The sequence below is a fragment of the Tamandua tetradactyla genome, chromosome 1 (assembly GCF_023851605.1).
Source record: "Tamandua tetradactyla isolate mTamTet1 chromosome 1, mTamTet1.pri, whole genome shotgun sequence".
Lineage (NCBI taxonomy): Eukaryota > Metazoa > Chordata > Mammalia > Pilosa > Myrmecophagidae > Tamandua > Tamandua tetradactyla.
In genome coordinates, this window is record NC_135327.1 from 164,666,038 (window position 1) to 164,691,228 (window position 25,191).

The 25,191-nt window shown below is 36.2% G+C and overlaps 1 protein-coding gene across 10 annotated transcripts in view; it reads left to right on the plus strand.

Moving 5' to 3' along the window:
• LOC143650462 (hyaluronidase-4-like) overlaps window positions 1-25,191 on the plus strand; it is a 137,933-nt gene that overhangs the window by 51,535 nt on the left and 61,207 nt on the right. For 4 of the 10 annotated variants that reach the window (XM_077121466.1, XM_077121385.1, XM_077121551.1 and 1 more), the window contains one exon: window positions 22,326-23,276. In XM_077121466.1, the coding sequence (XP_076977581.1) occupies window positions 22,326-23,276 (951 nt within the window). Of the gene's footprint in view, window positions 1-21,189; window positions 21,678-22,325; window positions 23,277-25,191 lie in introns of those variants that run through there. The other 6 variants (XR_013159654.1, XR_013159666.1, XM_077121979.1 and 3 more) reach the window with 4 other exon arrangements.

A 25,191-nucleotide genomic window follows, 5' to 3' on the forward strand; every position in this document is an offset into this window, starting at 1 on the left:
TACCAATGACATATTCCATGTTTATTCTCTAATGTCGGTTCACATCAGTGGGACCATACAGTATTTGTCCTTTAGTTTTTGGCTAGTCTCACTCAGCATAATGTTCTCTAGGTCCATCCATGTTATTACATGCTTCATAAGTTTATTCTGTCTTAAAGCTGCATAATATTCCATCGTATGTATATACCACAGTTTGTTTAGCCACTCTTTGACATTTTGGCTATAAACATTGGTGTGCAAATGTCTGTTTGTTTCTTTGCCCTTAAGTCCTTTGAGTAGATACCTAGCAATGGTATTGCTGGGTCGTATGGTAATTCTATAGTCAGTTTTTTGAGGAACCGCCAAACTGCCTTCCACAGTGGTTGCACCCTTTGACATTCCCACCAACAGTGGATAAGTGTGCCTCTTTCTCCGCATCCTCTCCAGCACTTGTCATTTTCTGTTTTGTTGATAATGGCCATTCTGGTGGGTGTGAGATGATATCTAATTGTGGTTTTGATTTGCATTTCTCTAATGGCCAGGGACATTGAGCATCTCTTCATGTGCCTTTTGGCCATTTGTATTTCCTCTTCTGAGAGGTGTCTGTTCAAGTCTTTTTCCCATTTTGTAATTGGGTTGGCTGTCTTTTTGTTGTTGAGTTGAACAATCTCTTTATAAATTCTGGATACTAGACCTTTATCCGATATGTCGTTTCCAAATATTGTCTCCCATTGTGTAGGCTGTCTTTCTACTTTCTTGATGAAGTTCTTTGATGCACAAAAGTGTTTAATTTTGAGGAGCTCCCATTTATTTCTTTCTTTCTTCAGTGCTCTTGCTTTAGGTGTAAGGTACATAAATCCACCTCCAATTGTAGGATTCATAAGATATCTCCCTACATTTTCCTCTAACTGTTTTATGGTCTTAGACCTAATGTTTAGATCTTTGATCCATTTTGAGTTAACTTTTGTATAGGGTGTGAGATACAGGTCCTCTTTCATTCTTTTGCATATGGATATCCAGTTCTCTAGGCACCATTTATTGAAGAGACTGTTCTGTCCCAGGTGACTTGGCTTGACTGCCTTATCAAAGATCAAATGTCCATAGATGAGAGGGTCTATATCTGAGCACTCTATTCGATTCCATTGGTCGATATATCTATCTTTATGCCAGTACCATGCTGTTTTGACCACTGTGGCTTCATAATATGCTTTAAAGTCCGGCAGCGTGAGACCTCCAGCTTCGTTTTTTTTCCTCAAGATACTTTTAGCAATTCGGGGCACCCTGCCCTTCCAGATAAATTTGCTTATTGGTTTTTCTATTTCTGAAAAATAAGTTGTTGGGATTTTGATTGGTATTGCATTGAATCTGTAAATCAATTTAGGTAGGATTGACATCTTAACTATATTTAGTCTTCCAATCCATGAACACGGTATGCCCTTCCATCTATTTAGGTCTTCTGTGATTTCTTTTAACAGTTTTTTGTAGTTTTCTTTGTATAGGTTTTTTGTCTCTTTAGTTAAATTTATTCCTAGGTATTTTATTCTTTTAGTTGCAATTGTAAATGGAATTCGTTTCTTGATTTCCCCCTCAGCTTGTTCATTGCTAGTGTATAGAAATGCTACAGATTTTTGAATGTTGATCTTGTAACCTGCTACTTTGCTGTACTCATTTATTAGCTCTACTAGTTTTGTTGTGGATTTTTCCGGGTTTTCGACGTATAGTATCATATCGTCTGCAAACAGTGATAGTTTTACTTCTTCCTTTCCAATTTTGATGCATTGTATTTCTTTTTCTTGTCTAATTGCTATGGCTAGAACCTCCAACATGATGTTGAATAATAGATATATTCCCTCTATCATTTTAAGGAAATCCCTTGTATTCCTATCTTTTGAAGTGTTTTCAACAGGAAAGGATGTTGAATCTTGTCAAATGCCTTCTCTGCATCAATTGAGATGATCATGTGATTTTTCTGCTTTGATTTGTTGATATGGTGTATTACATTAATTGATTTTCTTATGTTGAACCATCCTTGTATACCTGGGATGAATCCTACTTGGTCATGATGTATAATTCTTTTAATGTGTTGTTTGATTCGATTTGCTAGAATTTTGTTGAGGATTTTTGCATCTATATTCATTAGAGAGATTGGTCTGTAGTTTTCTTATTTTGTAATATCTTTGCCTGGTTTTGGTATGAGGGTGATGTTGGCTTCATAGAATGAATTAGGTAGCTTTCCCTCCACTTCAATTTTTTTGAAGAGTTTGAGCAGAGTTGACACTAATTCTTTCTGGAATGTTTGATAGAATTCAGATGTGAAGCTGTCTGGTCCTGGACTTTTCTTTTTGGGTAGCTTTTGAATGACTGATTCAATTTCTTTACTTGTGATTGGTTTGTTGAGGTCATCTATTTCTTCTTGAGTCAAAGTTGGTTGTTCATGCCTCTCCAGGAACCCGTCCATTTCATCTAAATTGATGTATTTATTAGCGTAAAGTTGTTCATAGTATCCTGTTATTACCTCCTTTATTTCTGTGAGGTCAGTGTGTGGTTATGTCTCCTCTTCCATTTCTGATCTTATTTATTTGCATCCTCTCTCTTCTTCTTTTTGTCAATCTTGCTAAGGGCCCATCAATCTGATTGATTTTCTCATAGAACCAACTTCTGGTCTTATTGATTTTCTCTATTGTTTTCATGTTCTCGATTTCATTTATTTCTGCTCTAAATTTGTTATTTCTTTCCTTTTGCTTGCTTTGGGGTTAGTTTGCTGTTCTTTCTCCAGTTCTTCCAAGTGGACAGTTAATTCCTGAATTTTTGCCTTTTCTTCTTTTCTATATAGGCATTTAGGGCAATAAATTTCCCTCTTAGCACTGCCTTTGCTGCGTCCCATAGGTTTTGATATGTTGTGTTTTCGTTTTCATTCGCTTCGAGATATTTACTAATTTCTCTTGCAATTTCTTCCTTGACCCACTCGTTGTTTAAGAATGTGTTGTTGAGCCTCCATGTATTTGTGAATTTTCTGGCACTCTGCCTATTATTGATTTCCGACTTCATTCCTTTATGATCCGAGAAAGTGTTGTTTATGATTTCAATCTTTTTAAATTTGTTAAGACTTGCTTTGTGACCCAGCATATGGTCTATCTTTGAGAATGATCCATGAGCACTTGAGAAAAAGGTGTATCCTGCTGTTGTGGGGTGTAATGTCCTATAAATGTCTGTTACGTCTAGCTCATTTATTGTAATATTCAAATTCTCTATTTCTTTACTGATCCTCTGTCTAGATGTTCTTTCCATTGATGAGAGTGGCGAATTGAAGTCTCCAACTATTATGGTATTTGTGTCTATTTCCCTTTTCAGTGATTGCAGTGTATTCCTCACATATTTTGGGGCATTCTGGTTCGGTGCATAAATATTTATGATTGTTATGTCTTCTTGTTGAATTGTTCCTTTTATTAGTAGATAGTATCCTTCTTTGTCTCTTTTAACTGTTTTACATTTGAAGTCTAATTTGTTGGATATTAGTATAGCTACTCCTGCTCTTTTCTGGTTGTTATTTGCATGAAATATCTTTTCCCAACCTTTCACTTTCAACCTATGTTTATCTTTGGCTCTAAGATGTGTTCCTGTAGACAGCATATAGAAGGATCTTGTTTTTTAATCCATTCTGCCAGTCTATGTCTTTTGATTGGGGAATTCAGTCCATTAACTTTTATTGTTATTACTGTTTGGATAATATTTTCCTCTACTATTTTGCCTTTTGTATTATATATATCATATCTGATTTTCCTTCTTTCTACACTCTTCTCCATACCTCTCTCTTCTGTCCTTTCGTATCTGACTCTAGTGCTCCCTTTAGTATTTCTTGCAGAGCTGGTCTCCTGGTCACAAATTCTCTCAGTGACTTTTTGCTGAAAATGTTTTGATTTCTCCCTCATTTTTGACGGACAGTTTTGCTGGATATAGATGTCTTGGTTGGCAGTTTTTCTCTTTTATTAATTTAAATATATCATCCCACTGTCTTCTAGCTTCCATGGTTTCTGCTGAGAAATCTACACATAGTCTTATTGGGTTTCCCTTGTATGTGATGGATTGTTTTTCTCTTGCTGCTTTCAAGATCCTCTGTTTCTCTTTGACCTCTGACATTCTAACTAGTAAGTGTCTTGGAGAATGCCTATTTGTGTCTATTCTCTTTGGGGTGCACTGCACTTCTTGGATCTGTAATTTTAGGTCTTTCATAAGAGTTGGGAAATTTTCAGTGATAATTTCTTCCATTAGTTTTTCTCCTCCTTTTCCCTTCTCTTCTCCTTCTGGGACACCCACAACACGTATATTTGTGCACTTCATATTATCATTCAATTCCCTGATCCCCTGCTCAAAATTTTCCATTCTTTTCCCTATAGTTTCTGTTTCTTTTTGGAATTCAGATGTTCCATCCTCTAGTTCACTAATTCTAGCCTCTGTCTCTTTAAATCTACCATTGTAGGTTTCCATTGTTTTTTTCCATCTTTTCTACTTTGTCCTTCATTCCCATAAGTTCTGTGATTTGTTTTTTCAGTCTTTCCATTTCTTCTTTTTGTTTAGCCCATGCCTTCTTCATGTCCTCCCTCAATTTATTGATTTGGTTTTTGAAGAGGTTTTCCATTTCTGTTCATATATTCAGAATTAGTTGTCTCAGCTCCTGTATCTCATTTGAGCTATTGGTTTGTTCCTTTGACTGGGCCATATCTTCAATTTTCCTGGTGTGATCTGTTATTTTTTGCTGGTGCCTGGGCATTTAATCAGATTTCCCTGGGTGTGGGACCCAGCAGGTTTAAAGGCTTTCCTGTGAAGTCTCTGGGCTCTGTTTTTCTTATGCTGCCCAGTATGTGGTGCTCATCTCTCTGCGGGTCCCACTAGTAAAAGATGCTGTGGCTCCTTTAACTTTGGAAGACTCTCGCTGTGGGGGAGGGTCGCCAGCCGACACGGCTTGGGGGAGTGCCAATCCAAATCTCCCAGCCATCCTGGGAAGCCGCGTGTGGCATGGGGCACCGGCCGCCGCGGCTTGGGGGAGTGCCGATCCAAATCTCCTAGCCGGTCCAGGAAGCCGCGCGTGGGGAGGGGGGGCGCTGGCCGCCGTGGCTTGGGGAACCTCTGATCCAAATCTCCCAGCTGGCCCGGGAAGGAGGGAGGGAGGGACTCCGGCCGCCAGCCACCACGGCCTGTGGAAGTGCGTGCCTCTCGGGGTCCTCACCGCAGCGGATTCTCTTAGCCAGTTCAGCCGTTCCAGAATGGGGTACGCTGTGTTTCTGTTCTCTGTCATAGCTCCGGGAGCTGTTCTGTACTGTTGCTATTTCTTTAGTAGCTGTTCTGGAGGAGGAACTAAGACCCGCACGTCTTACTAAGCCTCCATCTTCTCCAGAAGTCCTGTATACCTTTTTTTTTTGTCCCTCACTTCTGTTAAAGCCTACTTTTATATTTATTTGCTTTTTTGTGTTGTACCATATTGAGTGCCTTCTTACTTCTATCTGGATATATTTTCCATCTGTTTTACTTGTGTTACCGTGGAGTTAAAATTTAACATCCTATATATATAACAATCATATTTTGTTTGATTCCAACTTAACTTCAATATCATGCACATAATCTTTCCTAAATCTTTCTGTCCTCTTACTATTTTTTGTACCTATTACCACTTACATCTTTGTACATCATATTTCCAAAAACCTAGATTTCTCATTACTCTTTATGCTTTGCATTTTAGCACCTATACACATAAGAAATTGAATTACATACCAAATAATTATATATAGTAATACGGCACTTATAATTATCCAAATGGCTACCTTTATTGTAGGTCTTTATATCTTTACACTGATTTCAACTACTATCAAGTATCCTTTCCTTTTGATCTAAAGAACTCCCTGTAGCATTGCTTATAGGGCCAGTCTAGTGGTTGTAAAATCCTTCAGCTTCTATTTAACTGTGAATGTCTTAATTGCTCCCTAATTTTTGAAAGAGAGTCTCACTATATATAAAATTCTTAGCTGGAAGTTGTTTTCCTTCAGCATTTAGAAAATTCGAACCCACTGCTTTCTTGCCTCCAGTGGTTGCTGATGAGAAATCAGCACTCAATCTAATTGGGACTTACTTACAGCTTTTAGAACTCTTTCCTTGTCCTTTGTACTTGATAGTGTAATTAACATATCATGTGGTATATTTTTCTTTATATTTACCTGTTTGGTTAACATAAACTGTTTTCTCAACTTCTTGGATGTGCATATTCATTTCTTTTGCTAAATTCAGGTTGTCCTTTGTCATTTATTTTTTTGACTATTCTGTGCTGGTTTGAAAGGATATATGTACCCTAAAAAAGCCATATTTTAATCCTAATCCCATTTTGTAAGGGCAGCCATTTCTTCTAATCCCTATTCAGTACTGTATGGTTGAGACTATAATTAGAACATCTCCCTGGAAATGTGACTGAATCAAAAGTGATTGATTAAGCTGGATTAGGTGGAGACAGGTGGGTCTTGATTACTCTATGGGAATCCTATAAAAGAGGAAAGATTTTGGAGAAAGCTGGAGATTCTTAGAGAGCAGAGAATGACATAGCCACAAGGAGCAGAGAGTCCACCAGCCAGTTACCTTTGGAGATAAAGAAGGAAAATGCCTGCTGGGGAGCTTCATGAAACAGGAAGCCAGGAGAGGAAGCTCGTAGGACAGTGCCGCATTCACTATGTGCCCTTCTAGCCAAGAGAGAAACCCTGACCATGCTTGCCATATGCTTTATCACTTGAGAGAAGAACCTTGAACTTCATTGGCCTTCTTGAACCAAGGTGTCTCTCCCTGGATGCCTTGGATTGGACATTTCTTTAGACTTGCTTTAATTGGGACATTTTCTTGGCCTTAGAACTGTAAACTAACAACTTATTAAATTCCCCTTTTTAAAAGCCATTCTGTTTCTAGTATATTGCATTCTGGCAGCTAGGAAACTAGAACATATTCCTTCTGCCCTTTTCTCCCCAACTTCTCCTCTGGGACTGCCATAATGTATATATTAGTGTGCTTGATGATGTCCCATACCTGTCTTAGACTATTTCAATTATATATATCTTTTACTTTTTGCTATTCAGCCTGACTTATTTCAGGTATCTTGTCTTCAAGTTCACTGATTCTTTCTTCTTCCATTTCTTATCTGCTCTTGAAACTGTCCTGGGAATTGTTCATTTCAGTTGTGTTCTCCAATTCCAGTAGTTCTGTTTAGTTCCTTTAAAATTTCTATCTCTTTGCTTAGATGCTCATATTGTTTATTCATTGCTTTCCTGATATTCTTTAGTTCTTTCTCTGTACTTTCCTCAATTCCTTTAACATTTTAAAAGTCATTTTTAAAGTTTTTTTTAATATCTCCATATTCTCATCTTCTTCATTGATGTTTTCCATATTTTTATTCTCTACCTTTGCATGAACCATCATTTACTGTTCCTTTGTTTGTCTTGTGCTCTTTTTTGCACACTGTACATTTTAATATTTTAAAATGTTAATTCTGGGATATACTCCCTGCAATGTTCATTTCTTGGTTTTGTAACAAGCTAGTGATAAGGTAGAGATTTTCTTGAGCCTCAGCCCTGCTATCAAGAAGGTATGCCCAAGGCAAGTGTAGTGCGCATGATTTTCCCTGTCTTTCTGTGCCTTTGTCTTGCTCAGGGCTTTTGCTTGTGGCTGTTTTGGAGTTATCCAATTTACAGATCTTCTGTTTCCCAGAAGGTTGACCTCATTCTCCTGGGTATTTGACACTTTGGCCCAGACTGTTTACCTCTATAGTGTTTTACATTCCTCTCTTTTTCTCACACAGTTTTTGCCTGTAGGGTGAATTCTGGGAGGAGGGTCACCCTGGAAATTCTTTTCCAGCCAAAACAAAATCAGGGCCCCTCGAAGGGGGCAAGACTGGTTCCAAAGTGCCCTATGGAGGGTAACAGGAAGGGCTCCAAAAACTTTTCCAACAGCTTCTCACAGGTGAGGGGAATGCCCAGCATTTTCAGCACTTCAGCTTTTTCCCACAGCCCATAAGAAGTGCTACATCTTAATATCTCCACCGCCTCCTCCCCTGTCCAGGGAGTGTTGAAACAACAGCTGCTGCCTTTGGCAATAAGTATTTTAATAGAGACTTGTCCTATATGGCAAACACAGCCAGACCTAAATGAGTCAGCAGGACTAGTGGGAGCTGACACAGGACCTAGTCAGCTAGTGAACACTGCCAGACAACTGTTGCTAGAGAAACCAACTCATGGTTAACCAACTTCAGCTTTTAAACCTACAAGGAAAACAATATCCAGGTAGATAAAGAACATTGCATTACAAATCAGAAAAACCAAAGGATAGTGCTTCCAAGTTGCCATTCATGAGGTTATAGAAACTCTCAAATTACCTTCACGTGAAAGGACACGTAAGTGATGGAGAGCATATGAAAGATTGAGTGATACTTTTATTCAAGAGGATAAAAAAAATGATGGATTGGATTAAATTTAAATAGAATTAAACATTTGGCTAATTTCATTCAAGCTGAAGTCCAGAGTAATTGTGGAAAAATAAAGAAATTACAGTTTTTTGCAAATATCTATAAGTATGACAAATTATGACCCCATAACAATATAAAATACTGAGCACAACATCTTCCATGTAATAAATGCTTAATAATTGTTAAGTTAGTGTTAATTTAAAATTTCCAGAATGCATGGCGTCTCCACTTGGATATTTAAGAAGCATATCAAATTTAATTTAAGATGTTAAATCAATAACTCTTTTTTTGGATGGGCAGGCGCCAAGAATTGAACCTGGGTGCTGAGCCACCGTGGCCCATCAAAATCAATAACTCTTAATTGCCAAAAATCTCAATTTATTTCTCCCCTACCTTTTCCATTTCAATGAACTGCCTTATCTTTCTGCCAATTTCCTCATTCCTTTAATCTCCCATTTTGTTTTGTCTCCACATGTGATCTGGCAATAGGTCTTGTTGGCTTTCTTATAAAATGAAGGAGGCTTGTTGACTTTCTTATAAAAAGAAGGAGACTCCTTCATAGTCTACAGATCATGAATCTATTCCTTTATCTCTATCTCCACTATCTCAATTTAATCCAAACCAACTGGATTTCTTCGTTTTGCTTCCTAATTTTCTCCCATCCATTTTATTTTTCACCCAGTAGCCAGTGTGACCTTTTAAAAACATAAAATAAATTTTGTCCATCCCCTACTTAAAATTCTTTGATGAATTTTATTTTATTGCTCTTAGAATAAAATCTAAATCCCTTAGCTTTATCAACAAAGCCCTACATGGTTTGGTCTTTATTTGCCTTTCTAACTTCATCCCTTGCCACTCTTTTCCTTTCTCTTATAGCTCAAGCCACCTTGGTATTCCTCAATCATACCAGGATTTTTGTCTGTGTTCTATATGTCTGGAATTCTCTTCTTCTGGTTCTTCACAAGGCTAACTTCTTCATAGTCTATAGGTCTCTACTTAAATATTACCTCAGAAAATTTTCTTGGCTATTCCAGTTACTTTTTTTTTTTACCAGATATTTATTTCCATCATAACACTTATCCCAACCTATTACTGTCTTGACTTAAATTCTTCATACTTGTTTTCTGTTAGTGTTCTCCCAGTAGACTACTGTGTAGTCTAATCACTGTTGAATACCCTTCACCTAGAACCATTAGTGTTAATAGAAGGGCTCAATAAGTATTTGCTATAGCAAGGAAGAGGGAAGGAAGGAGACAATGGAAGAAAGGAAGTAGACGAGAAGAAGGAGAGATGCAGAGAATGAATGAAGACTCCCAAATTCAAACCATTGCTAAAGTTGATTATGATGTACATAATGTTTTATGGCCTATTTACTGATATAGAACTATACCATGCTGCTTATTATTTACAGTGAAATTCACTAATTTCACAGGAAATTTCATTAATCTTGATTATTAAATTGTTTTACCAAGTTTCAAACATAAATACACCATGCAATAATGCTATTCATCGAATATTTCCAACTTTCTGCCTTTCAGCAAATGGTAGAATTATACTTCCTAGCCACATTTTTGGTTGGGTGGAACCATGTGACTAGTTCTGGCTAATGAGTTGTGGTAGAAGTATGGTGCATCACTCCCAGGCTGGAGCATATAATTACTGGTATAAGACCTTTCAAAGCTTTCTTTTCCTTTGCTATGGTGACTGTCAATATTTCAGATGATATCTTCTCTGTCAGTCTGGATCCTGGCATAAAAATAACATAGGACAAAATAAAGTACATAGTTAACCCAAGATGAATTTTTAGCATGGGTGGGAAATAAGCTTTAGTTATTGTAAGGCTTTGAAAATTTCAGGCTAGTTTTGTATCAAATCAGCCTATTCACTGACTAATATAGATGACAAACTTTTGGTTCATCATAAAGTTTTAATTATGTTTATTGTTATTTGTTTTTTAGATATTTGTAGACACTTAAGCATTTTCCTAATGTTTTATTAAATATTGATGAATATATTTATTACTTGTTAGAAACCTATTTTTATCAACTCTTCATCATTAAATTATTCATTATTTCAGCAAGTACCCACTATATATCAGGCACAGTTCTATGTGCTTGGGTCATATCACTGAATAAGACAGACCATTATGTCTACCCTTTTCGAGTTTGCATTCTAGAATTGTAGAGATACTTAATAAATACAATATTTAAATATATAGTATATAGGAAAGTAATAAGTTGAATAGGGGGGAAAAAAAAGTAGAGGAGGTAAGGAGAAATCAGAAGTCCAGGAGTTTAAAGTGGTGATCAGGATAGGCCTCAGTGGGAGAAGAAAGTATAAGCAGAGTCTGTTGGAGTGTGGGAGTAAGCCAAACAGATATCTGAAGGAAAAGCACTGAAAGCTCAAGGATTAGCTAGAGCAACAATTCTGAATGATTTTGTCTCAGGACTCTTTTACACTCTTAATTATTGATGATTCCAAAGAGCTTCTGTTTTGTTTTTGACCTTCTGTTTTGTTTTTGACCTTCTGTTTTGTTTTGAGGGCATACAGAGATCCCTGGAACATACTTTAAGAAGTGCTGAGTTGCAGCAAAGCCTCTGTGGGAGGCACATGGCTGGGTTGTTGTAGGGTCTTCAAGGGTACCAGTAGAAAATGAGGGAGGGTAGAGACATAAGATATGAAATCAGATAAGTAACTGGAGCTAGTTCATGTAGGGCTTTACAGGATACTAAGTCCTTAAGTTTTACAATAAAGGAAGTGAGGAACCCTTTAAGATCTTTAAGATTAAGATCTTTAAGCAAAGGAATAGCATGATCTAGGATATTAAGAGGATATTGTGGTTGCCATGTTGCAAATAGAATGGTGGGGGTAAGAGTAGAAGCTGGGAGATCTGCTAAAGGCTATTATAATAATCTAGGAGAGGGTTCCCACATTTATCAGAGTTAAATACATTTCAAACTCTTTTAGTATTGCTCAAGTGATACTATTTCTTTCTGACTGATTCACATTGATTATTTTCTTCTTTCTTCTCCTCATCACCTGTATTATTTCTTAATTGTGCATTTCCTTTTAATTTTCTTGTTAAAAAGCAATACAGAAAATATATTTATTTTCATAGCTCCTTTTTAGCTAATATTTTCTTTCATCAGAAGGTTCATTTTTCTTAGATCTTTTAAAAGATATAGTAGTCTAAAAGACAATTATGAATTCTGTTGTTAACAGTTTTGTTAATAATTTTTTATTTATTTACTTTGGTTCCATGTTTTTTTGTTCACTTTATCAGATATTTTTTCCACAAACAGATGTCTTGCATTTTAAATTAGACCTGTCTTTGACTTCAATTCCAATAAGCGCTTTTTCTGAATACATTTTTGATACATGAATTCATTATAAAATAAACATAGTAGTTTCTTTTCTTTTGGTCATTAGAAAATCAAATGAGCATATCATTTGCCATGATTTAATTTGAAAACAGTCACCATTTCTTTGCAGTATGGATTGTAACAGTTCTTTCTAGTATTGTGCTGGTTTGAAACTGTTGTGTGCCCCAGAAAAACCATGTTCTTTAATCCTAATTCAATATTCTTAAGTGGGATCTTTTTGATTGTTTGTTTCCATGGAGATTTAACCCACCCAGTTGTGGGTAGGACCTGTTGATTAGGTGGTTTCCATGGAGATGTGTCTCCACCCATTCAAGGTGGGTCACTTACTGAAGTCCTTTAAGAGGGAAGCATTTTGGAAAAATCTGCAGAGCTGACAGAACACACATAGCCAGAGACTTTTGGAGATGCATATACTTAGACACGATTTGCTTCAGAGCTATTATGAGACCTAAACATCTAGAGATGCAGAAAATAAATGCCCCTAGGGAAGCTGTTTGAAACCAGAAGCCAAAGACCTGAGCAAATGCCAGTCACATGCCTTCCTACCTGATAGATGTGTTCTGGTCCCATTGGCCTTTCTTGAGTCAAGGTATCTTTCTATTGATGCCTTAGTTTGGACATTTTTGTGGCCTTAGAACTGTAAACTTGCAGGTTATTAAATTCCCTTTTTAAAAGCCATTCCATTTCTGGTATATTGCATTCTGTATTTTGAGAATTATTCCATATCAGTATTATAGATCTACTTCTCTTAGCAACTGTGTAGATGTACCATAATACAAATACTTCACTTGAACCCATATATATTGCAGTTTTTTTCAGGAATAGATAGATGTATTTCAAATTTTATGTCCTCTTTCTCGATTATTAATTGAGAAATTATCCAATACAATTTTCCAATAATAATGTAGAAGAAATGATATCTTAGCTCTAAATCCATGTTACAGGGCGGGCCACGGTGGCTCAGCAGGCAGAGTTTTCACCTGCCATGCCAGAGACCTGGGTTCGATTCCCAGTGTGCCTGCCCATGCAAAAAATAAATAAATAAATAAATAAATAAATAAATAATAAATAAATAAATCCATGTTACAATTCTGAAGGCTCTACTCACTTGTCTGTGACTTATTTAGAAAGGACACAATAATAATAACAAAATATTTATGTGGACTTATCATGTACCTGCCAAAAGTTTTATACATGTTGAACCTTTTATTCCTTAGACAGTCCTGAGGAAGACCCAATTATCATCTCCATTTAGTGGATTGGTAACAGTGGAGTAGAGGGCTTTTGAAACTTGATTAATAGATTTGACCTTGCTATCCTTCGTTCAAAAATGATATGCTAAGAAAAGTTTGGAGAGAGAAGGAAAGAGGGAAATTGAGCAAGAAACAAGAAAGAATTTAACAGCTAGATTTTTTTTTAATTTGCCACCTTCAATAATTTTGGTAAGGATCAACTTTGCAAGAGAAACAAATAATAACATTTTTTCCGTGAATATTTGTTAATAGCTTTTCTGCTTAGCATACTTTTTTAAATACTTTTATTGACAAAACAACATACAAACACAGACATTCTTAGCATACGAACATTCCATACATGGTATACAATCAACGGCTCACAATATCATCACATGGTAGTATATTCATCACCATGATCATTTTTTAGAACATTTGCATCATTCTAGAAAAAGAAATAAAAAGAAAAAACTCATACATATCATATCCCTTACCCCTTCCTCTCATATACCACAAGTATTTCCATCTACTCAATATATTTTAACCTTTGTTTTCCCTGTTATTTTTTATTCTTTTAGTCATATATTTTACTCATCTGCCCATACCCTAGATAAAGGGAACATCAGACCCAAGTTTTGCACAATCACACAGTCACATTGTAAGTATTTTGTCTTTATACAATCATCTTCAAGAAACAAGGCTACTAGAGAACAGCTCTACAGTTTCAGGTACTTCCCTTTAGCCACTCAAATACACCATAAACTGAAAAGGGATATCCATATAATGTATTAGAATAACCTCCAAGTTAACCTCTCAACTCTGTTTGAAATTTCTCAGCCACTGACACTTTATTTTGTCTCATTCCTCTCTTCCCCCTTTTTGTCAAGAAGGTTTTCTCATTCCCTTGATGCTGAGTCCCAGCTCATTCTAGGATTTCTGTCCCATGGTGCCAGGGAGGCTTACATTCCCTGGGAGTCAGGTCCCATGTAGAGATGGAGAGGGCAGTGAGTTCGCTTGCCATGTTGGCTGAGAGAGAGAGAGAGGTCACATCTGAGCAACAAAAGAGTTCTGTGGTGGTGACTCTTAGGCCTTATTTTAGGTAGGCGTAGACTAACCTTTGTGGGGATAAGTTTCATATGAACAAACCCCAAGATCGAGGGCTTGGCCTGTTCATTCAGTTGTCCCTACTGCTTGCAAGAATATCAGGAATTCTCCAAATGGGGAAGTTGAATTTTCCCCCTTTCTCCCCATTCCCCTAAGGGGACTTAGCAGATTTTTGCTAACTTAAATTTGTGTGTGTGTATGTCGAATGAACTACAAGTATTTGGTAGGGCCTATTAATGCAATTTACCATTCATTTATAGACAGCATTTATTTTGCGTCTGTCTTTTTGCTGTTACAAACAATGCCTCTGCATAGATCTTTGTCCAGATGTGCACATGTTTCTGAAGGACAGGTTTCTGGAAATGGAATTACTGGTTCAAAGGGCATGTGCATTTTATTTTTGGTATAAATTGCCAAATATTCCAATAAACCAAAATTTTCTAATAAAATAAATTTACACTCCTTGAACATTGTGTGAAAGTCCTTATTTTCTTACTGCTTTACTAATACTACTTATAATTACTAGTAAGTTTAGCCTCCTTTTACCTGGTCACTTCTCATCTGTGGATTGTCTCTTCACCCTGTTTTCCTGTTGGATTGTTTATCTTTTCCTTACCTATTTGTGGGATGTTCTTTATATATTATGGATATTGATGCTTTTTCTATTATAAATGTATATAGTTTCTCCCAGTCTCTTTTGTTTTAAACGTGTATCTTTTCACTTACAGGAGATTTTAATTCTGATGAATTCAAATCAATTAGTCTTTTATTTTATTCTTCTGGATTTTTTTGTGTCTTCTTTTGGAAGTCTCTCCCCACTAAAAGATTATGATGAATTTTCGTTGTATTCTAGTATTTTTCAAAATGTATTTTTCTTTCTAACTTATTGAGTTCAAGGCTTCATTTGTTTTAGATCTTTTTAAAAGCAATTCAGTTAAGACAGTATACTGTAATCTGAAATTTTCCAAAAAGATGGATTGTTACTTTTGTTGTTACTTTTTAGTTTAAAACCAATGAAGTCAGAGTGTATGGTGTACGTGATTTCTGTTACATGGAATTTAATGATATGTTCCTTTTAGTCTAAACTGGCCAGTTTCTAGAAATATTCCATTGACCATTGAAAAGAATATGCTGTCTGTGTTTATTAGGGAAACAGTTCTATTTTTATCTCTTCAAATTTGTTAATGGTGTTGTTGAAAAATGCTGAATCTTTAACTTTTTCTACTCTATCTGTTAAATTTTTGTTAAGTATATATTAAAGTTCCCCAACATGACTTGTTCAAGTCATTTCTCCTTATAATCTCCCAGATTTTCCTTAAAATTTTCAAAAATTTCTTATCTGACATGAAAAATCATGGCCACAGAAGACCATCTTCTGGAGAAGCTCCAAGATATAGTCCTTCCACCAAAGGACCTGTTAACCAGTCAGAGACTTTCAGAAACAGCTGTCCCGGGGGCTCCAGATGTCAGAAGAACACTGTATAGCTCTCAGGGAGGAGCAGAGGAAGAGGCTAATGAATTACAGTAAAGAAGAGTGAGTAGCTCTTTCCATGCAGTGGCTGCCAGCGCCCATCCCCTACTCTCAAAGCAGGCTGCGTAGGGTCCAGGTCAGCTGCTGCTGCCAGAAAAGGTTGTAAAAATCCTCTCCTCCAAGAACAGGGATGGGAATGCCTGAGCATTGATCACAGCTTTTGATTAGTAAATTTGGATTGGTGTGTCCTGACTCTGAGCTACTGTTTCATCCCCACACCTGAAAGGGGCTGAAGCAGTGGATATCTAAAGACACAGTGCTTCCTTATGGCTGTGTGGAACAGTTTGCTGAAGGGTGCCATCTTCTGGGGAGGCCAGGAAAGTGCAGCTTCAGGGATCTGCCAAAAAAGCTTTTGGTATTCTTCCCAATCCCCTTCTCAGGGCACTTTGGAGCCAGTCTGCACCCTGGTCTTGTTTTGGCTGATACTGATAACTGACTTTCAAGGTACATTCATGAAGGTAATCAGATGCCTAAATATCAGCAAAAAATTATAAGCCATTCTAAGGAACAGAAAGCTACGGCCCAGACAATGGAACAAATTAAAACTTCAGAGGAGACACAGAATTTGGAACAACTAAATCAAAGATATTCAAACAAATCTCCTAAATCAGTTCAAGGAGATTAAGTAAATTATGGTTAAATAAATAAAGGATATTAAGAAAACAATATGTGAATAAAAAGAAGAATTCAAAAGTACAAAAAGAAACATTTTCCTCATCTTTGGTACTCTCCTCAGCACAACTGAAAAGCACTTAGAACTCTGAATGCTATTGGTAAAATCGTGCCTCTCTCCTGTAACACTTCACACTAAAAAATGTCTAGGATTGAAATAGCAAATTGTCCACAAAGTGGGTGGCATAGAATAACAGACATTTATTCTTTCACAATTCTGGAAGCTAGAAGTTCAAAATCAGTGTCAGCAGGGCCATGTTCCGTCCAAAGACTCAAACTGTTTTTCTTTGCCTCTCCTAGTTTTGGAGGTTGCCAGCAATGCTTGGCATTCCTTTACTTGTAGCTACATCACTCCACTTCCTTCCTGTGTCTTCACATTGCCTCTTTTATGTCTCCTTGGCTCTGTGACTCCAAATCTCCTTCTCCTTTCCTTTATAAAGATACCAGTCATTGAATTTAAGTCCCACCCTCATCCAGTGTGACTGCATCTTAACTTGATCACATCAGCAAAGATCCTATTTCCAAATAAGGTCATCTTCACAGGTTTTGGGAGCTAGTTACTTTAAACTATCTTTTATGGGGCACAGTTCAGTCCACAACAGATACCAATGACAAGAAAGAGGCTATACTTTGAATTAGTGTAATGATAATTTAATTTTTTATACCACCCATTAAGAATCCCTTGGAATCATGTCTTTATCACCATCAACACATTCCACCCAAACTCCCAGGTTGTTCATCAGTTGTGTTTTCCTTTCTATAGTCTCTATTAGAGCCAAATTCACAGCATTACCCGACCCATCAAACTAGTCCTCTGTGTCCTTTATAACTCAAAACTGCCATCAAGAAAATTCCCTAGATCATATACCTCTTCTGTGAATGTTCCATTTACTTTCTTGCTACAATAAAAAACTGTCCTCTAAGGGTACTGCTTCCCTTGCAGCCCTTTTAATCAATGGTTGTTACCTCACTCACCTGTCACTCTCTACTAGCCAGAGAAGGAGCCGATGTTTCCTCATTGCTGATTCAGACATTGCCCTTTTATTCACTCTGAAAACCCCGAACTTTTTGAGGTACATACCAACAGATAAACTGAACATCAGGCCAAACCCCTCAGAGTTGCCATCATCTACAAATCCCTGGTCACTATGACCAGATTTTAGCACTTTGACAACAATAAAGTTTTAAATAAACATTATTAAAGGTATTAGATTAAATAATAAACTATTAAAGTTTATTAAAATTACATTCCAACTTTAATAAAAATTAACTGTTTTCTAGTTCCCTGGCTTGGCTTTCCAATGGAAGAAAGTCTACAAAAATGGGATGTGTGGTTTGCTGCTTCTCTCTTCTCTTGCTATGTACTTTCTCCCAATCACCAGGTTGCTGCTGGCCTTTTCAAGGCGGAAGGAGTGGTGTAAAAGGCTAGAGGGAAAGGTAGAGAGGTAGGAAAGCTTTACTTGATAGGTATCAATCTGGAATTGGCTCTTTAAAACTGACTTTTGCCTTGTGAAGTTTTTCATGAAAACAAGGAAAAAGTTTAAAGAAATGAGAAAATGGAACAAATATTTAGTTCATATTATTTAATGTAATTACCATAATATATTTCACAAATATTTAACAAACTCCCTGTTGGTGACATATTATTTCTACCTTTTATCTATTACAAGCGTAGCTACAGTGAACACAGTTGTGTCTATAACTTTTTGCAATGGGAAGAACTATTTTGGTTTCACTGCCACATCCCTAGGCCTGGCTTACTGCCTGAAACATATCAAATACTCAATAAAGATCTGCCGATTAAAAACTAAGTATACATATATATGTATATATATGCATGTATATAAATATGTGTAATATATATAATATATGTAATAAGTAGAAAAATGTAGACCTGTTCTTCACTCTGAATAATAAGACTAGCTAAAGAATTGAATAAACTCTCAATAAGTATCATGGAGAAAGAATTCATTACATTAAAAAATCATACTATTCGTAATGCATTATTTTGTTTCCATAGTGGAAGACTTTTATAGAATGCATACTGGAGACCAAGTTAATCCCCAAATAACTAGATCTCCATAGGCAAGTGATAAAGATAGATTGTATTATTTCCATGTATGGTTTATATACATGGAAAACCTAATTAAAATATCCTAAAATAAAGGGAAAAAGTAATGCTATATGACATTTCAGAAAGCTTTTTTTCCCAAAGATATTACAGTTTGTTAGTCATATATATTCAATACATGCAGTCATGAGAGACTAAGGTAAAGAGTAATATTTATGGATAGTGATCACTTGTGGCAGGATGAAATTGCATATACCCCAGAAAAGCACATTCTTAAATTTAATCAATTCCTGTGGGTGTGAACCCATTGTAAGTAGGAACTTTCAATGAGGTTACTTCAGTTAAGGTGTGTCACACTTAAGTAAGAATGGATATTAATCCCATCATTGAAGTCCTTTGTAAGAGAATGAAATTCATATACACACAGAGACATCATGGGAAGAAAGAGACTGGACATCCATGGAACCTGGAAGAGAAGGGAGAGACCAACAGGTGCCACCATGTGCCTCACCATGTGAAAGAGGAGCTAAGGCTCACCATCAGCCAGCCCCAAAATGCCAAACCTCAGGAAGAAAGCATCACCTTGATGACACCTTGATTTAAAATTTTCCCCAAGCTTACACATAAGCTTATAAATTCTCATTGTTCAACTTAACCCATTTCATGGTATTTGTTTGAGCAGCTTAGAAAACTAAAACAGATTTTGCTACCAGGAAAGGGGGGATGCTGCTATTGCAAATACCAAAAATGTAGAAAGAGCTTTGGATTTGGGTAATGGATAGAGGTTGGAAGAATTGTGAGTTGCTTTACAGAAAAGGCCTAGATTGCTTTGTAGAGACTGTTCTTAGAAATATGGATGCTGAAGGAACTTCCAACAAGGCCTTAGAAGGAAATGATGAATTTATTGTTAGTAACTGGAGGAAAAGTTATCTCTGTTTGAAATTGGCAGAGAACTTGGTGAAATTGAGTTGAGAGTGATGAACTAGGATGTTTCATTGAGGAGATTTCCAAGATAAATGTGGATAATGCAGCCTGGACTCTCCTTGCCGCATGTAAAATGCAAGAGAAAAGGGTTAAGTTTAACACTGACCTCCTAACACAAAGAAACAAGGAATTGAAGGTTTGGAAAATACTGAATTTCTGGAAAGCAACTCCCCAGAGAATAGTACTCCATGTGAAGGTTTAATGGAACATGGAATGAGTGAACAATTTCCGTAGAAGTCAGGATTTGAAATGCAGTTATCCAGGAAGGATCTGTGGAAGGTTCTTTTTTTCTGATGGTTTGGATCCCTGTGTACTACATGCACAACTGGCAAGTTTTTGCATAATTTGTATGAACAAAACCACTGTCAGCCTAGACTAAGAGGATAGAGAAGGGACAAATTGAAGGAAAAATCACTTCTAGAGCAGAACCATGGATGCTGAGGTCTGAACTGAAGACCTCTTCTCAGGCCAAGAGAGAGGTCCCACCTATGTGTTTGGAAAAAGTGCACCTGCCCCTGCACTTGGAGAGTCAGCCCTTGCAATTGTCCCATTTTTCAAGAAGTGTGCTGCTTCCTAGTGCTCATAGAGGGTGGAGCCTGTGCCCTGGAGTTTGCAGAGAGCCTGGCTGTCATGCTGATGCCAGGAGATGGTAGAGCATTCACCCCAGTGTTTGAGGAGAGCATGGCTGCTTGCATGGCAAACCTTTGGAAGGAGTGGTGATAGTGCTTTATCAGGCCTAGAGGACAAAGCATCATTCCATAGATGACTCTGAGACCTTGAAATCTAAGGGAGTGTCTTGCTAGGCTTTGGAATCGTTTGGGACTGGTGACCTCTGTTTTATTTTCCATTTCTCTCTATGGGATTGGTAATGTTTAACCTATGCCTGTCCCTCCATTGTATATCCAAAGCAGAAAATTTGTCCTCTAGGTTTCACAGGTCCACAGACAGAGGGAAATTGTGTTCCAGGACAGAACATACTTACAACTGATTTTGATGAGACTTTGTACTAATATTGTTTCTGAAATGACTTAAGACTTTGGGATATTGAGATGGAATGGATGTATTTTGTATATAGAAACAAAATGTCTTTTGGGGTCCAGAGGGTGGAGTGTGGTAGTTTGAAGTTGTTTGTATCCCAGAAAAACATGTACTTAAATTTAATCCATTCCTGCGGGTGTGAACCTGTTGTAAGCAGGATCTTTTGATGAGCTTACTTCAGTTAAGGTGCTTCTCACCCGAATCGGAATGGGTCTTAGTACAATTACTGGAGTTCTTTACAAGAGAATGAAATCCAGAAGAGGAAGAAAGAGACTGGCCCTCGATGGAACCTAGAAGAGAAAGAGATCAGGAGATCTGTTAAAGAGGAGCCAAGGACCACTACAACCAACCTCAGAACGCTGATGTCTGGGAAGAAAGTATAACACTTTGATGACACCTTGATTTAAACTTTTTCTCTGCCTCAATCTATAAGTTAATAAATTTGCATTGTCAAAGTTGTGTGGTATTTCAGCAGCCTAGAAAACTCTAACAGCACTCATATATTCTCCCTGAAACCCAGACAAAGATGAAGAAGATTGACTCATAATTTTGGATGGATATGTGTACATTAAAATTTCGTGGTTGAAGAAGATTCATCTGATACTACAATAACAATATCCAGGGATTGTCTCAATGATATCAAATTTATTTAAAATAGTAAATTATCATTCATATTTGTTGATAAAAATTCAACATGCAGAGACCCTATGTTCTTTACCTACTTGGGATGTTATGTTTCCAGAGTGAAAGAATGATTTTTGTTGGTGTTATTCCTGCATTTAAGACATTAAATAAAGAGCAAGAACCACATAAGAATTAATATGTCTCCTAAATGAGACTGAGTAATTACATCAGAGAAAAATTGGTGATTTCTTTATTCTTAAAAAATGTATACATGATAAAGCCACTTTGATAAATAACTTCAACCATATTGTTCTTTAGGGTGAGATCCAGTTGGCTAGAATGTGTCACCTATTAGCACTTGTATTCTGGGAAGATTCTCTGGCAGTTTTTTGCCCAACTGACTATTTAGAAGTGGGGATTAAAGAGCCAAGTTTCATTTGGGATATGATGGATGTAAATACCGTCTAATTTCTTCATAGGAAAATTATGGAGTTAAAGAACTAATAGGTTTTTAGACATATTTATGCACATGAGAGAACATGGTAGCACAAAAATCTGTAATTAAGTGCAGGTAATGCCTTTTGTACCTTTATTTCATTTCTGCCTGTTCTAATTATGAAGGTGGCTCATTCTTGGCCACAAAAACAAATAAAAGATAAAAAAACCTTTGAGGCCACAAATAGTAAGATGTTGCTTATTGTTAGTGTAGTTTGTTTCTTTTAGTTCTACGTAACATTTGTTTAAATGTCAATATTTGTTGATTTTCAACAGGGAATAGTCTTAGAGTTAGTTTTCCAGCAATCAGTAAGGATTTACAGCAATCTATTCGTTCTTTCTTTTCTACTTCCCCCTGACCAAGGGTTTGTCTGTACAGGATGGTTTGGACTCATGTAGTTAGAGTTATAGGAAATTAAAACTAACTGTAGAATTTGCATAGTTGAGGGTTTGTATAAAACATTTTACATTCTTTTACATGCACAGGATTTTTTTCACATTACAAGATAAAAAATAACATCTCATTTTTAATCCCTTGGGCAACTGAAACTATAAATTAGGCTTTGATATCAATTCATTTAATAAATTAAAAAATGTTCTCTGTCACTTAAAGGACAGCTTAAACACCACCTTAATTTTACTTGATTTAATATTAATTGTGTAATATGAAACTGAAGGAACATATGGTACCATCATGCATAATATTTTTCTTCTTATTTTACAGGAAACTGGTATAAAACGGAAACCACAAACCATGTGTAGCCTGTGGGTGGCATGGTTAGGAGTGCTACAGCTCTTTATCAGGGTCAGTCATATGGCTACCAAACCAGAAATGCCTCCTGTTATCAAGAACCAGCCTTTCAATATTTTCTGGGCTGCCCCCACAATGCAGTGTAGGCATTTCTTCAATGTGGATCTAAATCTTAAATTGTTTAACATTATATCAAACTCTTTAGAGACTCAAAGTGGACCAATAATTGCTATTTTTTATCCTCATGAATTAGGGCATTATCCTTATTTTTCTCAAGATGGAAAATCCTTTAATGGAGGGATACCACAGAATATGAGCCTTTCTAAGCACCTTAGGAAAACAGCTGATGACATTGAGAAAATTATCCCTTCGTGGAGAACAGAAGAACTTGTTGTCATTGACTGGGAAAATTGGAAACCCCAATGGGATAGAAATTGGGGCAATAAAGTAATATATAAAAAACACTCCTTAGCCTTCACTAGAAACCACCATCCTGATTGGTCTGATACAAAAGTGAAAACAGTTGCTCAACAAGAATTTGAAAATGCTGGAAGGAATTTTATGAACATTACTCTCACACTGGCTTTAGAAATGAGACCAAAATGTTTATGGGGTTTTTATCTTTATCCAGACTGTTACAATTATGACTACAGGATAAATTCACAGATCTACACAGGTAATTGCCCAAATGATGAAATTTTTCGCAACAATCAACTCATGTGGCTGTGGGAAAAAAGCACTGCACTTTATCCCTCGATATATTTGGATAAAATACTGAATTCAAGTTTAAATGCTTTAAAATTCGTCCATTATCGAGTGAGAGAAGCCATGAGGATTGCTGAAATGGCTAGACATGACTATGTTTTGCCAGTTTTTATTTTTTCCAGACCATTTTATTTACATAGTATGGAGGCTTTGTCACAGGTAAGAAAAAGTAGTCATTCACATATATATGAAAATTTAGTAGAATGACTATATAAAGTCTAGAAAAAATATTTTAAGAAATTTATTTTCCTTTAAGGATGTATTATTGAATAGTACTATTATTAAAGACATATATTTCTTCAAATGTCTACTCAATTTTTAGAGAATGTCACTGACAATTGGATATTTATTTAAGAGTTTTTGGATGATAATTTTTGCCACTTCAGCATTTATAGGAATTTTCTGCAGAACAGTTGTTAAGCTTGAGTTAAATTATGTGATTTATGACAAATGAGAAATTTTAGAATTGACTTTTTCAATATGAAAGCTTAGCAGCAAATTTTCGAATCAAGAACATACAAAATAAAGTTTGGGATAGAATATTAAACAACTAAGTTTTTCATGTATTGCATTTTTATGTTTTAATTTATTAGGTTAACTGAAAAAATGCAGATTTTGTTAATTTTGTCTATAAATTAATACTAACCACATCAATCTAGTGGTTAGTGTCAAAGAATTAAAAGGTGGTTTATATAAGCCGATATTGTCTGTGGATTTAACATAAAGTAGAAAGTATAGAGATGTGGGAATGAGTTTAGGAGATAACGAGTTTGCAGACATAGAATATACTCAAGCTGTAGCTATATCATCACCTAGGTTATTATTGTACGGGTTCAATCAATTGATAGATGGCTAGATTTTTAAAAAATCCTTAAATTTCCTGTCATACCTAAGAGCCAATTCTATTATTCCAGTATCTACAACAAAGCAGGGCTACTGGATAGACATTATACAACTAGTTTTCCTCAAATATTTGAGAATAAAATCCGTTAATCTAAATACTCTTGACTATACTTGACATTTTTGGCATTGCAAGTTATTCAGTAATGTTCAAAATGAGATTTTCATTCAATAAGTTTAGAAGGAAAAGAATCATAGAATCATTGCAGAAAGTTACAGAGGAATCTTCAAGGTGTTTAATCTGCCTCTTACCAAAATAGGAGGCCTATCTTGTCTAGCCTCCCCTGAACATTTTTGATAGGAAACTCCTATTTCAGAAGAAAAGCTGCCATTTGGGGGCAATTTTAGTTCTTAGGAGGTTCTTGATTATGTTGAGTCCACTTTACCTCCTGATAATCTTACGTTATTAGTTCTAATTTACAACACAGATAAAATAAAACCCTTTTTTAATAGACACTTCTTTATTGGAAGACATCAGTCGTGCCCACCAAAGTGGTATTTTCTCAGGTACTTCTCATGTGACATTTCTCAAATCACATCGCCTTCTCAAATCTTTTTGGGAAGACTGCATTGAAATTTATTCATTCAGAAAGTATTTATTGGGTGCTAAATATTTCAAGCATAATATTTTGTTAATAATAGTAGCAAACAATAATATTCTGTGTAGTCAGATAGTTCATCTTCATAGAAAATGGGAGGATGAGATGAGATACATTTTAATGAAAGACATGTTCATGCCTTTCCTACTTGTCATGATAGACTTTTGAAATAAATTATGAGCTATCACTTCTGAGCTCTACTTCAGAATCAGCAGACCACATACCTTACTCACCAAAAAGTCTAAAATTATGTGAGTATTATTACATAGAAGTATATTAATGCTTTCCTATTGCCTTGCATGTGTAACTTATCAATAAACAACATGGATTCCTTGCCCTCCCACCCCCACCCTGTTGTCTGAATCAGATAATTTTTCAGTGCAGGTCTTTTTTCCAACCAATTCTGCTTGGCATTTTCTCTCAGAAGTGTCTGAATTTGAATAAGACACTTGATTCATGTTTAAGGAATGTGATACTATTTAGTATAATGGAAGAGCAATTTCCTTTCTTGTATTACTTAGACAAATTTCAGACCCCAAATACTAGTATTACTAGAACCTTTCTATAAGGCAGGG